At 34.4% G+C, this 17,050-nt stretch overlaps 3 protein-coding genes across 5 annotated transcripts; all 3 read left to right on the forward strand.

Annotated features, from left to right (window-relative positions):
* Positions 1-6,898: 6,898 nt before the first annotated feature.
* Positions 6,899-10,071, forward strand: LOC112746448 (ras-related protein RABA4d). The gene is made up of 2 exons (XM_025794947.3): positions 6,899-7,603; positions 9,296-10,071. The coding sequence occupies exons 1-2, from the start codon at positions 7,377-7,379 to the stop codon at positions 9,732-9,734; spliced, it is 666 nt and encodes a 221-aa protein (XP_025650732.1). The 5' UTR covers positions 6,899-7,376; the 3' UTR covers positions 9,735-10,071.
* A 2,423-nt stretch (positions 10,072-12,494) lies between these two features.
* On the forward strand, positions 12,495-16,834 carry LOC112726360 (pentatricopeptide repeat-containing protein At2g03880, mitochondrial). 3 transcript variants are annotated; one of them, XM_029292328.2, is made up of 2 exons: positions 12,495-12,835; positions 13,868-16,834. In XM_029292328.2, the coding sequence occupies exon 2, from the start codon at positions 15,756-15,758 to the stop codon at positions 16,635-16,637; it is 882 nt and encodes a 293-aa protein (XP_029148161.1). In that variant the 5' UTR covers positions 12,495-12,835; positions 13,868-15,755; the 3' UTR covers positions 16,638-16,834. The 3 variants fall into 3 exon arrangements, with proteins under 3 accessions (XP_029148161.1, XP_029148164.1, XP_029148163.1); XM_029292331.2 differs by having other exon boundaries at positions 12,509-12,854; XM_029292330.2 differs by having other exon boundaries at positions 12,594-13,720.
* LOC140177057 (pentatricopeptide repeat-containing protein At1g50270-like) lies at positions 14,128-14,919 on the forward strand. Its single transcript, XM_072209456.1, has 3 exons — positions 14,128-14,142; positions 14,330-14,470; positions 14,527-14,919. Exons 1-3 carry the CDS (start codon positions 14,128-14,130, stop codon positions 14,917-14,919), a joined length of 549 nt encoding a protein of 182 aa, XP_072065557.1.
* Positions 16,835-17,050: the final 216 nt, after the last annotated feature.

Consider the following 17,050-nt stretch of genomic DNA (forward strand, 5'->3'; position numbering starts at 1 on the left):
AATTTGGACCACGAAAAGAAAACAAAATTTTGGGTTGAACCACCATTAAAAGTTTTCTCAATTTTGACTAACCTTATACCATTTATTATATTATCCTTCAATATCAATTCAAATATCCATTTACAATTTATTTTAACACCAATTCAAATTCCTATTTACGTCCCTCATTCTTATTTACAACGCCATAATCTATCTAATTTCAAGCCTATGCTATACTCATCCATTTCACTCTTAGTCTCCTCTAGGTCTTTCTCGATAGTTAATCCAACATCAAGTTTGCCTCACCTTTTTGAAACCTCCCGTAACTCCCAATTGAAATCTTAACTTAAAATTTTCAAAACTCTTTAAATCCTTACCAAAAGTTGACAGAGTCACTTCTAAGCCAAAATTCAACACCCTTTGCAAATTTTCTCAATTAAATCGCAGCACAAACTTAGTATTCCAATTTTATCACAACTTAACATTTCAATTCAACATCTCGGATTTGTCATTCAAAACCAATTATTTTCAATTCTCAACCTAAAATCAAAATTGACTTATGTACTTTGAAATTGTAAAACATGTTTGAAATTTCTTATGATTAAAAAAGTATGATTGAAAAGGAGTTTTTATGAGAAAGTATTATTTAATTCGATTTGATACCTGATATATTAAAAGATTCAAGAATATGTTATATTTGAAACTATATGCTTTGAATTAGTTTGGGAGGTTTATATTAGAAAACCGTAGTTATTGGTGATAATGACATTAACCTAGATGCATCTGGCTCAAACCTCAGCTAGCAGGGCATTGCTAGCCTAATGTGTAGGTCACACGTTGAATCTGTTATTCTATACGAACAAATAAGAGGAAAAGGGATACCCTTAGAGGTGGAGCTGCCCAAGTGTGGACTATTTGATTTGATTTCTGTATTGAAATCTCCCTTATTGATTCACTTATTTGTATTAATTACTTTCTAAAGAAAATATATTTTGATAATACTGTTATATGGTCTCATGTGAATTATAGATGTATTATTTAGTCACTGAGTTGTAAAACTCACTCTATTTTTTTAAAAAAAATCAAGACAGAACATGTTAGCTTTTGTTATCCAAAGGTAATTATCTTAATGAGAACTTACTCTTTGTTGAGTTCTTAGATGTTATATGCTCCATATGTCACACGCAGGATCCAGTCATGTTAATCTACTTTGTGTCATTATTAAAAATAATATGCAACTTATTCATTTTAGTACTTGTATATTTATTAAAAATATCTATAATATTCTTATTTTATCTAGATTTGAAATTGTTAGGTTTACTAGAGTATTATCTTTGAGTGCCTGTCATGGCTCATTCTAGGCTGTGACAAGTTATAGGCATAAATTAGAACAAACATGCATTCAATAAAACATCAAATCCTAGTCGATCTAGTGCGCAACCCTTTATTACTTTGCAATTTTCTAGCAAACAAGGATTTCCAAAAAGCGCCACTAGGCAACCTTCTCCCACTTTCGTCCTAAAACTCTATCATAGAAAAAGTAAATCTAGCATTAAACTTAAAGTTAGAGACAAAAAACTAACCTAGTACTGCACGAACAATTCATGTATATATCTTAGCAAGAATAACCCACGATTAAAGATAAACGAAGTTCAAAAAAAAATTCTAAAATAGAAATAAAGTTAATAAATTATAAAAATTATTATTAAATAATGAAATAACAAAAAACTGTTTGCATACTTTCTTAAATGTAATTAAGTAAATATTAAATATTAATATTTTAATTTAATCTTAAATTCATAATATGTAAAGTAATTATTGTGTGCAAGATACAAGGCAACCTTAAAGAAGAAAGAAACTTCAATTTTATATTTAAAAGAAGTTTTACAAATTTTACCATGTTTCTCCATTTCTAAATCATCTAAACGAAAAGTAAAAAAATTCAAAAATTAAAATATGACAAAAATGGCATTAGTAAATCACTCAGCAAGAAACTAAAACGAAAAAGTGTCTTTTTTATAAAAAAGATTACACTCTAATCCATCCAATTCTACCAAAACAGAACTTTTCTCTCCTTTACACTACCAAAAAAGAGAATTCAATTATATATTTTTATTGTTCATAAGTTTTTTAAATATTTAAAATTAACAAGTAGACATACATACATACATACATACATACATACATACATACATACAATGTAGCCAAAAATCAAAGTATTAATACCTTCCAGGCGTCGCAGCAGTAACGACGGCGCAGTAGCCAAACTGACTGGGGTAAAAACGAGATTAGGATTTTTATATTTGAAAAAATAAAAAAGGGGAGCAATGGTAAAGAAGGAAGAGGGAATAATTGTGCAACCTACCCGAAAGAGGGAAGAGACACGCAGCTCTGGCAACAGAGGAAACAATGGCAGCAAAGAGACCAACGACGGCAGAGACAGAGGGAGCCGTTGGTCTCAGGTAAGGAAACATGATCTAGGCGAGTCCATGAAGTCTTTGAAAAAGAATGCAGATGGTCAACGCTGGCGAAGGGTAGCCTAAGGGGTTGCCAAAGGTAGAGAGAGAAGAGAGAAAAAAGAGGAGAGTGGTAGAGAGAGAAGGGACTTTTCAAAAGTGAGGGAGGAGGGTGTGCGTTTTGAATTTAGGGCATCGTTACCATCTTACTGGCGAATAAATTTGACAGTAACGTGTTCAATGACATCAAAATGCATCGTTCACAATATGTGCTTAAAAATTTGCCAGTAAATCTGCCCCTAGAATTCGCACCTCTTATTTTATTTTTTCCTCCAAAATTTCCCAGCAAATTTACCGTCTGAAAAGAAAATTTCGTCGGTAATAGTTTGACTTGACGAATTTGATGCATATGTCACCGGTAAATCTGATGGAAAATCTGCCGCTATCATGCGACATTAAATCCAATGGTATTTAGCATTTTTATTATAGTGATACATGGACAAACCGTATTCTGCCATGTGGCACCACTATCTATGTCGACATGCCATGTGTAACTAACTCCCACGTCAGCACCCCAATACACATAGTCAAACTATATTCTGATACATGGTACTAACGGTACACGTCAACATGCCACATCAATACGCCATTAATGAAATATAGTCGAGGAACTAACTTGAGTTACAAATGTAAATTTTGGAGAGTAGGTTAAAATTTTATAAACCAATTTAGAATAAGTAAAATTTCGAGATCAATTAACTCATTAGAAAGCTAAACAAATTTTATTGTCTCCAAGATATTATTATATTTTTTTTCCTTACTTAATAGTTGAAATTAAAACCTTTAAAAGATGGTATAAACTTGTCCATTACATGATGAAATCAGTATCTATAATCAAATTAATTAACTATGTGGGAGAGGACGTGTGGTTAAGTAATTTATCATCATTTCTCTTAATCAAGCAGTTGATGATTTACGTCTTCTGATCCAATAGACCTAGAAAAGGCATTGAAAGAAGTTCCTAAAAAGATTAATGATGACATTAGAAGAAGAATTACTCGATCCATGGCTGAAAAAGAGGTTAAAGAGGTTGTATTCTCTGTTAATCCCTTCTCAGCTCCTGGTAAGGATGGGTTCACTACAAAATTCTATCAATTTTTTTGGGAGGTAATTAAAGAAGATGTTACAAGAGCAGTTATCAGTCTCTTTATGGGGGGCCACATGCTGAGTGCATTCAATCATACCCACATTTGTTTAATCCCGAAGGTGACTAATACTACATTTATGAAACAGGTCAGACCTATTAAACTTAGTATTGTTTTCTATAAAGTATTAGTACATCAATTACAGTCAGTGATAGATAAAGTAATCAGTTATAATCAAAGCGCTTTCATTAAAGGAAGGCTTATTAGTGATAATGTGTTGATTGTTCATCAATTTATGCATTTTTTATAAAACAAGAGGTTTGGAGAAAAGGAATTAACATTCAAAATTGACATGAATAGGCGTATAACAAGGTGGAATGGAGCTTTGTTTGGGCTATTATGAAAAAAATAGGTTTTTGTAAGAAATAGATGGACTAGATTAAGGAATGTGTGATGATGGTCTCTTACTCTGTTACTTTGGAAGGACAATCTGATGTCTACTTTATACCATGTAGTGGATTGCGACAAGATGTTCCTCTATCCCCCTATCTATTCTTTTTTTTTTCTTTTTTTGCAGAAGGGTTATCCTATCTTCTCCATGAAAGAAAATAGAGGCACGAAATTGTGGATGTGAGACTTAATCGTAGATGTCCATCTCTTACTCATCTATTCTTTGCATATGATTCAGTTTTATTCAGCAGGGCTGTAGAGAGAGATTATCAAAATTTGATAGCCATTCTCAACACCTACTCTATGCTTAGTGGGAAGGCTATTAATTTGAACAAATCTTCTATTTTTTTCAACCACAACACACCGATAGAGAGTAGACAACAAATGGCAACCATTCTATAAGTTTCATATGTGAAAAATCAAGATCGATACCTTGGCTTACCATCGGTAGTCCAGAGATCAAGAATAGCAACTTTCAACTATATTAAAGATAAGGTGTCTAGCAAACTACAACATTGAAAGAGATCATTCCAATCGAGTAGTGGAAGAGAAGTTCTTATTAAGGCAGATGCTACAACAATTTTCATTTATATCCTAAGCTGTTTTAAGCTCCTAGAGAGCTTACCAGAGGAATTACACAGGATGATTATGCAATTCTGGTGGGCCACCAAAGAGTTAGAACAGAAAATATGGATAAAATAGTGTACTATGTGCAAACCAAATTGCCAAGGCGAATTGAATTTTAAAGAACTCAAAGCTTTTAATTTAGCTATGCTAGGAAAACAAGGTTGGAGGTTGATTGCCAGAAGGAATGCAAGGCTTTTTTATATAAATAAATATTAGAAATACATTATTTACCAAAATACGCACCAGTAAAAAGTCTTCCTAAAATGCACAGGGCTATATCAGATGCAGCGCCCACGAAATGTAGTTTCACTCCAACTCAAGTCCGGCAGCCGCGAAATGAACCTGACAGCAGCAGATGGCATATCATGGTCGACCCATCTCAGGTCTGGCGCCAGCGAAATGCCCAATACAAAGAGCATTCATGAATTAGTGCACTTCATGTTACTTTTTTTTTTCCTCAAACACAGCACCACACATCAACTCAGCAAAACTTTCTTTTAGCACCAACACTTTTTTTTAACCCTTTTCCTTTCAACCGTACTTCAGGTCTTCTCCCCAACACCCTTTTATTCCCAACTTCCTTTCCAACTGTCTTTGGCCACCCAATACAACCAATACATATGAGGTACGGGAGCTGGAGCTTACTGAATTCTTGCAGCCTTGACCATCCAATTCGTGGGCACCACAAAGGAAGAGACCAACTCACGTGTGCCACCGGCGTAATGGAACCATTTCGTGGTCGCTGCCTGAGAAGTGGCCCACCTCGCCCAGGCCTGATGTGCACCATTTCGTGGCTGCCAATTGCGAAGTTGGGTGCCTGCTATTATCAGGTTCATTTCGCGGCCGCCGGACCTGACTTGGAGTGAAATTCCATTTCGCAGACGCCCCATCTGATATGGCCCTACGCATTTTGGGAATATTTTCTCCTGCTGCGTATTTTGGTAAATAATGGATTTCTAATATTTATTTATATAAAAAAGCCAGGAATGCAATGCAGTAGGAGAAGGAGAAGAAGATTTGATTACCTGGCTAATAGTGAAAAATGGGAGTTATTGTGCGTAGCAACGCCTATGGAGCTCAATATGGAACTTACAATGCCAACAAAAAATCAAACTTTTCTTATGGAAAATCATGCACAATGGCATTTCAATCTGTTCAAAACTCCATGAGAGGTTTCATATTGCAAACCTAATCTACCGAAGAAGTGAAATTGAAATTGAAACGGTGGGTCGTTACTTGGTTCTGTGCGAACAATGTGCTGAGCTCTGGAGCCGTTATGGAATTGATACCTCTACTATGCAACAAAATTCAGATATTTGGCAGTGGTGGTTACAATTGATAGAGAAGACAAAGAACCAATTAAATGGAAAACAGATTATAATTATAGTTGTCACCTACTTTAAAAAATTTGGAAGTTGAAAAACAAGTTTATATTTGAAGGTAATGCAATTTTACCGCACCAAATCATTGATAACGCTGCAGCAAGTGATGTTAAGTTCAAAACCGTTCGTGAGCCCTACAGAAGAAAGAAGATGAATGCTACTTTTCCTTTCTTAAATTGTTTTTCTTTATTATAAGTTGTATTTCTATTGTAATTGGAATTCCCATCTTAACTCTTGTGAGGTCCATCTTGGACCTAAACTTTTTTATTTATTGAATAAAACTTTTACCTACCTTAGATAAAAAAGAGTAAAATATATTTTTTGTCTTTAAAATTTAACAAATATTTTAAAAATATTTTTAAATTTTATTTTGTTTCAATTTTTTCCTGAAAATTTTTTATATGCATCAATTATACCTCAAGCCGCTAATTTTTCAAAAAATATTAAGAATAAATCAACAACAATTTCATAAGAACAATCTTCAATACAAATAAATTAAGCATATTTTTTATGTATTTTTGTTGGATTGGTTTTAAATTTTTTAAAAATTTAGTTATTGAAAATAATATACTCGATGCAAATTAAAAATTTTTGAGACAAAATTAAAACAAAATAAAATTTTAAGAATATTTTTAAAATTTTTACTGAACTTCAAAAAAAAAATATATTTTACAAAAAAAAATTCGATAATTTAAATTTTACATTAACTATAAAAAATATTTGGTGACTTACAATTTGTCGTTATCTTGAAATAGTAACTTGTGTCAAAGGTGAATTTTAATCTCTGCATCTCACAGTAGACATGAAGTTAATTTTGATTAGGTTTGGATTAAAATAACGATCCGGTTAAAATCAAATTGTAGAATCCAACTTATTTTTTCATACCAATAGTAGTACCAAGGGACTTGCTATTGATGCACCCCCACCCTCAAACTGCCTCCCTGCATTTGTGAACCTAACCCAAACACAACACAAACACAAACACAAACATTTTCCTTCTGATTTTCCTTTTCCCCGTTTACGTCACATCTCTTTCGTTTTTCTTTCTGTTTAATTATTGTTAATTAATAATATTTATTATTATATTGATCAACTCAACCCCTACGATCATACCAAAGAAGACATCAACAACAAGAACAGAAAGAAGCCTTTCCATGATTCATCAAAGACAAGAAGACAACGCCTTCTTCTTCCACCTTTCTCCTCCCACGTTCCAATTCCCGCGGTAATTTTGAGGAAACTGCGGGGGCACAACAATTCCAATTCCGTTCTATCTCTAATTCCTCAGAAGAACCGAAGAAATATTAAGGGGGAAAAATAGAAAATTCTGATTCAGGATGTCGAATTTGTACGGTGACTACAACCAGAAGATCGATTACGTGTTCAAGGTGGTGTTGATCGGAGACTCGGCGGTGGGGAAGACGCAGCTCTTGGCGCGGTTCGCGAGGAACGAGTTCAGCATGGATTCGAAGGCCACGATTGGTGTTGAGTTCCAAACGAAGACTCTCATCATCGATAACAAAACCGTTAAGGCTCAAATATGGGACACCGCTGGCCAAGAAAGGTTCATTTCTCTTTCTCTTTCTCTTTCTCTTTCTCTTTTATCATTCAATTCAATTCAATATGTATAATTTATTATTTTTATTATTATTATTATTGGTCTTGATTCTTATAATTGTTGAATTAGGTCCGTTTCTTTTGTTCTTGATTGCTATAATTATTGTTATGTATGGGTAGTTAGGTTTGGTTTGTGGAGGAGTAGGACCTGGTTCCCTTTAGGGTCATAGTGTGCCTCAACCACCATGACAACACCACGTTGTTGGTGATTGGGTAGTTTAATAGCTGCGAACGTTAAATATAATAATAAAATTAAAGACTTGTTAGATTTTACGTGATCAATGCAGTTTGGTAACGTATAATCCCCTTCCAGACTCGAATGAAATTTGTATCTTCACGAGGCTGTTACTATGGTTTAGTATATTATTTAGAATAGCAATGTGGAATCTCATGTCTTTGGGATGGATACCATCTATTATTTATTTAGAGTAACAAGATAAGTAAATTTTGACATTTTGTAATAGACTTATATAGGTCCTTAAAAGAAATGTATAAAATAAGTCTTTGAAAAATCTTACTATGAACTTATAAGTATATGAGAGAAAAGAAAAAAAAAAGGATCCCTGTACTTATAGGTTCCAAAGAAATGAAATGTGTGCAGGTCATGTTTCTTCAAGGATCTATAAATCTAACATTGTAGTTCATTAAGAATTACTTTTTCTCATTAAGAATCTATAAGTCCAGCATGAAATTCCTTAGAGATTCCTATTACTCATTTATTTGTGGAATTATTGCAGCGAATTAACTTTGGTTAGATCCTCAGTGGAGTTTGCATGTTTTGGTTGCTCAAATTCATAATGTAATTTCATAAAGGAGCTTTTTCTGGTCAATATTATTTTCTACCTTTTCGATTGATTTGTTTTTAATGTTCACCCCTCGATTGATTTGTTTTTAATGTTCACCCGTCAGTGGGAAGAATGGAAGATAGTACTCCTATTCTGCAAAGTGAATGTCTTTTGAACTTTCTTTTATCTACTAAGAATTTTTCTGGATGTTCCTCTTTTTTTTTTCTTCCCATGTGTGTTTCCATTAATTTCCAGTCAGCGGGTTCAAGCCTAGCTTGATATGACTCTGTCTTGTAAAGGGTACAAAAAGTAATTAGGATTCTGTTGTTGGATTGGATGAATTTATAGAAAAACTTTATTTGTTTTAATTGGACTTCCTTCGTGTTTTCTCATACCAAAGGTGCACCAGTCTTACTAATTGGTAAGTTTAGTATGAACTGATGAAGCTTTATCTGAATTACTAATCTATTAATGTCTTTACTATAATATCCATGAGTGATTGTTTACTGATTTCTGAAAAGCAAAAACCTAGCCTTTAGACCAAATATGGATCCCAACACTATGATTTATGCCAAGGATTGTGATCATATTTTTCTGATTATGCCACACCTCTCTTCTGAAAATTTGTTTGTAATGGCTAATTACTCCTGGGATGTTAAGATAGATTTTTCTGCATTATAAGCAATCACAAGTATTTTTGTTTGCTTTTCGTTTGGCTTGGATATATGCTCAAAACATTCAATCTTTTGCATATTTGTTCTGTTTAGGTTCTTTTTTTTTCTCTCATCGAGATTTTTTGTTTTGCATCTTAGTTTGTTACACAGCTTCTGAAAAAGTTCACTACTCTCTTTCAGGTACAGGGCAGTTACTAGTGCATATTATCGTGGTGCTGTTGGAGCAATGTTAGTTTTTGACATGACAAAACGCCAATCTTTTGACCACATGGCAAGGTGGTTAGAGGAATTGAGGGGTCACGCGGACAAAAACATCGTCATAATGCTAATAGGCAACAAGTGTGATCTTGCAGCTCTAAGAGCAGTGCCAACAGAAGACGCGCAGGAGTTTGCACAAAGAGAGAACCTGTTCTTTATGGAGACTTCGGCGCTCGAGTCCACCAATGTTGAAACCGCCTTTCTGACCATTCTAACCGAGATATACCGAATAATCAGCAAAAAAACACTTTCTGCCAACGACGACACAGACCCCAATGGGAGTTCAGGGCTTCTGAAGGGAACAAGAATAGTTGTTCCGGACATGGATCACACCGAAAAGAAGGGTGGCTGTTGTGTATAAATCCTTATAGCTTCTGCTTCTTTTGGTTCTTGAGAAACATATTTCTCAGTCAGGCTCCTCCTCATATACGTGGGGGAATTTGTAGGGAGGGTAGTTGGATTTTAGGCTATAATGTATTAGCTACTGTGCTTTATATATACGTGACTCCATCAGAAAAATTTAGGTTGAATGTACTTAATTACCATGCTTTGGTTGCAGATATACGATTTTTTTTTTTCTTCTATGTTTGACACTTTCAGATTTAGAATTTAGGCTTCATATAGACTCAGTTGTGAACCATTGCGTCAGAATTTTCAAATAGAGGAATGCAAACTGTTCAAGTTACCAGACCCATCAATCTTCTGTATTAGACTAATAAATTGTTTAGTCGGATTAAACAAATATATCACTTTGGTTTTCAAGTTACCAGACCCATCAATCTTCTGTATTTGTTGGATGAACTCGCCACCCAAATTTGCGGTAATTTAAAAATTTTATTTAGAATACCAAACTTTATCATGACCTTCACCAATTTAGTCATTCAGATCTCAATTACACTCTAGTAGTTCTCGAGATTGAGTTGCAAACACTATAGTGGTCCTAGACCCCTTTCGGACGTCAATTCAACAAGAGTCATTATGTGATACTCCCTTATGAGGGCCACATCAAATGTACACAAGGACTGAAAAAGAGAACCACATACCACTATAATGTCCAAAGCTCAATTTGGAGAACCACTATACATTGCAATTGGGATATGAGATATCAAATTGGTAAAAGTGATGAATTTGAAAAACTAATATAAAGATTTCAAGTATGCTACACATACAAACCTTTTTGACTTATAAGTCTTACAAATTGGCACAAGCCCAATAAAACACACGCGCATTACACTCCCACATTTAAGAATAAATACACGCACGTTACTCAACCACTTTCTGTTTTCAAAACGCGCTACTCATCATTATGAACGACTCTTCTTCTTCCTCGATGAAAACCACAACTGTCATTTTTCTTCGCGTTTCTCCTCCTCCTCCTCTTCTTCCTTCTTCTTCTCCTCATTCTTTGTGTTTCTTCTCTTTTTTCTTCGCGTGTTTCATCTTCATCGTCGTGTTTCTCCTCCTTCTTCTTTTGATTTTGCAATATTATGTATTTTTTTCTACTTTGCTTGATTTTTTCCTCCCAAAAAGAATTACGAGAATATGAAATAAGAATATGAAAAAGAAGAAGCAGCACAAGATGAGGAGGAGGAAGAGGAAGAGTTCTGAATTATGCAGAACTCATCATAATAAAAATACATACAAATATCTTCGTTTTACACCTAAATATCTTTGTTTTTACACCCAAATTTACTGCAGATACAGAAATGAGTTATGTTACGTGAACACTAAAATCATCCACCAAAGTCAGCAAGGGCTGTAAAATACACCACAGAAGGACTGCAAAATACACCCAAGATACACCATATTAAAACAAGTATAAACTATAGAATGCAAATACAACTATAAAACCATCATAAAAAATTAACAAAAACCATATTTATGAATCATAACTAAACAGAAACTAAAACAATTCAACTAAAAGAATAAGACAATTCACTCTCCGTCAGATGAAAAGTCATAAACTATAAATACATCCAAACTTTTATAAAAATACACCCAAATATTCCTGATCTACACCCGAACGTCTGATATAAAATGGACAAGATTATATTAATTCTAATCAGACCTAGTACATTAGATTCAATTCAAACAAGAAAGAATTAACAGCATATTTCACAGTCAAGGTTCACGTACGGGTTCATCTGAAAATTTGAAGTTGAATTATCCATTATCTTTAAAAACGATTTCAGAGCTTGATGTCAAAAAACAATGGAAATCGAAAATAACGAAGAAAGAGAATAGAGAGAGAAAAGCATGTAAATGAAGAAGGAGAAAGAGAAGGCAAGAAATTCAAAAAAGAAAACGGAATCCTTTCAAAAATTAAAAATATGTTAGAGGTGCGTAAAACATATGTGCATAACAAGCACGTTTGAGCGTCAATTAGAGAACTTGTAAAACTTGTATAGCAAAATTACTTGTATGTAGAGATTAATCCTAAAAATTTAGTCTTCGAATATTTAATAATTGATTATGTCTTAAATTTTATCTTTAAATACAAATATTGGTAAAAACTGTTAATAGAAAAAAAAATCTAAATATCCTAACTACAAAATTAGTTTAGTTACATTGTTAGTTTCTATAATTTTACTAAATTTGCAATTATATTTTTTAATAAAAATATTAAAATTAATTAAAAATTTATCCAAAAAATATATAATTAAATTTTTAATTATAAATATTTTTAATTTTTTTAAAAAATATTTTGATAATTCTAATATATTTTATACTGACAAAAATATAATTACAAAATTAAGAGTTGATTAATTAAATCTACAAAATTAGTAGAAAAAATCCCAATGTGTACCTTTAGATAATGTTTGTTTTGAGTTATTAAGACAGAGACTGGAAGACTAAAACTCAGTATTATATTTGCTGGTTTAGAGATTAGTATTAAAATTTTTGTCTTTGTCCCTAAAATTTCAGTATTTCAATATCTCCAAAAAATAGGGACATAAAAAACTAAAATTTTTAAAGATGAAAACTGAAATTTTAATAATATTTTATACTTAAAATACCCTCATTTTATTCTTTGTACAAATTAAATTAAAATTTTATTCTTGTTTTAATTTCTACCTTCCACCTTACACTAAATAAAATACTAAAATTTATTTCAATCTCTGGTCTTTCATCTTTGTCTTTCGCTCTCGATCTTTCCTTGTCTGTCTCTCCACAAAGACTAACCTACAAAATCCAGAATCTTCTCCCACCGAAGTTCCCTGTCTGTCCCTGTCACACACACCCAGCCTGCCTTCCTCCCTCCCCTCCCTTCCTCTCTACCCGTTCGAGCATCTCTCTCAAACGCCCGAACGACTGCCACTTCTTTCTCCATCGTTTCTCTCATGTCTGGAGCTATTTAATGTTCCTGGGGCGAGGCTGCGAACTTTGAGCTCCTCTTCTTTGCTGCTGTGCTCTCTACTCACCCAGTCTCTGTTGCTGCAGCTGTACTCTCTCTCGCCGCCGGTCAACTCTCTCCACCAATGTTCTCTTCTTCTTCTAGTCTTCTGTGCCTCTCTCCATGTCTTGATTTCTGATTAATTGATTACTTGATATATGTCACCAAAAAAATGATTACTTGATATATTAACAATATGGATTAATTCGATTTTTTTAAAATTCTTTGTTCATCGAGTTATTTTATTAGATTAGTTCCGGTTTTGCCTATTTATGAGATGAAAATACAATGTGTGATTAAATTGATTAAATTTAACGGTGGCTCTTTAATCTTTTTGCTCTGTTCTGCCCAAATAGAACCTTAATTTGCTTGTTTGTGATTAAACCTTGTTACTAATAATGAACTAATTAACTTTCTGGAGCCTTAATTTAATTCTGTTTTGCTTATCATTTGAGTGTAATTAAAAGATAAATGGAAGGAGGAAGGCCTTAGTTTGCTTCTGTTTCGGTTGCCATTTAGGTTCACTAACCCATCTTTGTTAAACACAATATATAAGTGCCATGCATATGATTGCTTGCAGTTCTTTATCTATCTTTGATCCTTTCTGGATCTTGGACATACTACATTTCAAATGCTTAGCAACATGTAATATGTGTGCTGTGTAAAAGGATTTGCTGCATTTTTACAGGCTATTTCCCTTGAAATTGCTTGTTTTTCTTTGATAAGCTGTTGTTCTAAATTTGGACCTTAATTACATAATTCAGAATTGTCATATATGAAGAAAATTGTCAAGTTGTATCCCAGTCTAGACCTGGTATGGTTGTGGCCTTAGAATAATGAGGTTTCATCCGGTTTAAGGCTGGGTTAGGTTCTCAAAAATTGACCTAGAGAATATTGAGGGCCTCTGTGCTAGAACAAATTGGTTTCATCCTACACATGTACACACACCCCTAGTAAGTGCATCAATCCACTTAAAGATAAAAGATTATGCAAAATTGAAGTACCTCAACACATTCATCTATGATGGTTGTTGTTGCTATGCCTCTACTTTATTTCCAGCATTGCCTAACTTTCTTTTTGTTTGTTGGTTTTTTCTTCAGCTCATCCAAAAATAATCATTAGACAAAATAAAAGTGAAAGTTTTCATGGAATGCGCAACTGTGTCCTATGGATTGTGCAACCTACACAATTTTCAGTTTCTCTCCCCACCCATTCTCCAAGTTCAACTCTTTTCACGTAAACCACCTCGAAACCCCTCCAAAGAGTTAGTTCAGCTCAACAGAGGTCAGGGACAACACCTAAAAGAGACCCTAGTGGTAGAAATCATTGCTCAGTGCCTCAAACAGAGAAGAACATTGAGATGGAACTGTCAAATGTGAGTAGCAAGCAGAGGCTTAAACGACATTCTTCCTTGTTGGGTAATTGTGCTTTGAGAGGAGCTTTGAATGAGGGAAAGCCCATTCATGGTCACCAGATAAAAACGGGTGGACCCCGTTTCTCATTTTTGGGTTTCACTCATTAACTTGTATGCAAAATGTGACTACTCCAGTTATGCATGCCAGGCGCTTGATGAAATTCCTGAACAAGATGTTGTGTCCTGGACTGCATTAATTCAGGGATTTGTAGCTCAGGGAAATGGCAGGCAGGGTGTTGATTTGTTTTGTGAGATGAGAAAGAAAGGGATCAGTCCGAATGAATTCACGGTTGCCACTTGTTTGAAAGCTTGTTCTATGTGCTGGGATATTAGTTTTGGAAACAGGTTCATGCCGAAGTGATTAAGGAGGCTTTATTATCTGATGTTTTTATTGCATCTGCATTAGTTAATCTATATGCGAAATGTGGTGAAATCAATCTCGCTGATAAGGTGCTCTGCATGCCTGAGCAGAATGAAGTATTGTGGGACGTGTTGATTAATTGTCATGCTCAAGTGGGTGATGGGAAAGGAGCATTTAGACTATTTTTTGAAATGATAAATTCAGAAGTAGAATTCAGTGAATTTACCTTGTCCAGTGTACTTAAGGGTCAGGACAATCAAGAGATGGCCAACTTGTCAATCAAAAGTGGTTTTGAAATAGACAAATTCATGTGTTCCAGTCTTATAGACGTATATTCAAAGTGTGACATGGTAGATGATGCACTGAGACTTTTTTAGATGATCACAGACCATGATGTAGTTCCTCGAGTGCAATGATCGCTTGCCTTGAAAAGCAAGGTCATAGCAGTGAAGCAATTAAGCTATTTTACTTGATGAGACATACAGGAGTTGAACCAAACCAATTTATCTTTTCAAGTGTTGTTAGTGCTGCTGCTGAATCGGGTGACTTGCTTTATGGAGAAAACATCCATGCTTGTATTTTCAAATTTGGGTTTGAATCAGATGTGTCTGTAAGTAATGCCCTTATCAGGATGTACATTAAAAATGGTTGTGTGGATGATGGTTATCGGGTGTTTGAGACAATGACATGGCCAGATCTTGTTTCTTGGAATACTCTATTGTCAGGATTTCAAGACTATGGTTACTCTGATCAGGATCAAATGTTTTCTGCCAGATGCTTGTCGAAGGATTTAGGCCAAATATGTATACATTTATTAGAATTTTAAGGTCTTGTTCTAATCTCTTAGACATAAACTTCGGAAAGCAAGTTCATGCTCAAATTCTGAAAAACAGGAAAGCCCTTTTGGACATGTATCTCAAATTTAGATATATGGAGGAATCATATATAGTTTTTGCCAAGTTGATCAATAGGGTGTCTTCTTCACATGGACAGTAATGATCATTGGTTTTGCCCAAACTGAGAAAGAAGAGAAGCCTATCAAATTCTTAAATTCAATGCAGCAAGAAGGAGTAAGGCCCAATGAGTTCACTGTTACTGGCTGATTAGGTGGTTGTTCCCAGATAACTGCTAGTGAAAGTGGAAGGCAACTTCACTCTATGGCACTTAAGAGTGGACTTCTTCCTGATATGTTTGTTTCTGGTGCACTTGCATTATGTATGCAAAATGTGGCTGCATAGAAGATGCTGAGACTATTTTCAAGGAACTGGTTCGGCATGATAAAGTCCTATGGAACACTATACGTGGATTCTCTCTGCACGGTCAGGGTGATAAGGCCCTAGAGACCTTTCAGAAAATGAAAGATGAGAGCAACTTACCCGATGATGTTACCTTTATAGGTGTCCTTTTTGCATGCAGCCACATGGGTCTTGTTGAAGAAGGAAAACAACACTTCAACTCCATGAGCAATGTTTATGGCGTAACTCCTAGAGATGAGCATTATGTTTGTATGGTTGACATTCTCAGCCATGCAGGAACATTTGCAGACGTTGAAAGTTTTGTCGAAGCGATGAAGCTCACGACTAATGCATTGGTCTGGGAGAATGTTCTGGGCGCATGTGCAAAGCATGGGAATGTTAAATTTGGTGAAAGAGCAGCAAAAAGGCTATTTGAGCTCAAATGCGATACAGACTCTACTTACATATTACTTTCAAATATTTTTGCTAGCAAAGGTTGGTGGGCAGAGGCCAAAAGAATAAGGGCCTTGATGTCCAGCCATGGTGTTAAAAAGGAACCTGGTTGTAGCTGGGTAGAAATAAACAATAAAGTACATGTCTTTGTGTTGGATGGGGCACATCCTCACATCAGGGAAATCCATTTGAAATTGGAGGAGCTTGGTGAAAAGCTCAAATTGATTGGTTATGTACCACAAATCGAACATGTGCTTCATGATGTTCCATACACAGAGAAAGAAGAACATCTTAATCACCATAGTGAGAAGTTGGCTCTTGCCTTTGCCCTTATGAGCAATAGCCATGTGAAAATGTTGATAAATCAAAATCAGATTCCTAATTTATTTTATGAATCTTTTCTGTAAATAGAATTAATTATAATATTCTTTCCAGTTTTAGTTTAGCTTATTTGTAGGGATTTTATGATTAGAAATATTTTCTTATTTTAGACTAGTATTTTTTCTATTTTCTAGTTATTTCTATTTTTGTAATTCCTCTATAAAGAGATGATTTCCTGTACATTTGAATATAAATAATATTCAGACACTTCAAGTTGGTATCAGATCAGAATCTCTACACTGTGTCTCTGATTTATAGATATGACTGACAGTTCCTCAGTTATTAATCATGAACAAAAGGAGAACACCACTTCTACTCCATCAGATTTAAAATATGAGCAACGGGTATTAGTTAGTGGTGACTCCCATTCAGTTCAGATCACCACATTTCGACTCAATGAGTCAAACTACCTTAGGTGGTCTCAATCAGTTCAGATGTA

Source organism: Arachis hypogaea, chromosome 2 (assembly GCF_003086295.3).
Source record: "Arachis hypogaea cultivar Tifrunner chromosome 2, arahy.Tifrunner.gnm2.J5K5, whole genome shotgun sequence".
Classification (NCBI taxonomy): domain Eukaryota; kingdom Viridiplantae; phylum Streptophyta; class Magnoliopsida; order Fabales; family Fabaceae; genus Arachis; species Arachis hypogaea.

What these genes read in the sequence shown, in the direction of transcription:
- LOC112746448 (XM_025794947.3), top strand. Translation starts at nt 7,377, where the DNA reads ATGTCGAATTTGTACGGTGACTACAACCAGAAGATCGATTACGTGTTC. An exon ending in GACACCGCTGGCCAAGAAAG is followed by an intron (nt 7,604 to 9,295) that starts GTTCATTTCTCT and finishes ACTCTCTTTCAG; the next exon opens with GTACAGGGCAGTTACTAGTG.
- LOC140177057 (XM_072209456.1), top strand. An exon ending in TCAGTCCGAATGAATTCACG is followed by an intron (nt 14,471 to 14,526) that starts GTTGCCACTTGT and finishes TTTTGGAAACAG; the next exon opens with GTTCATGCCGAAGTGATTAA.
- LOC112726360 (XM_029292328.2), top strand. Translation starts at nt 15,756, where the DNA reads ATGTATGCAAAATGTGGCTGCATAGAAGATGCTGAGACTATTTTCAAG.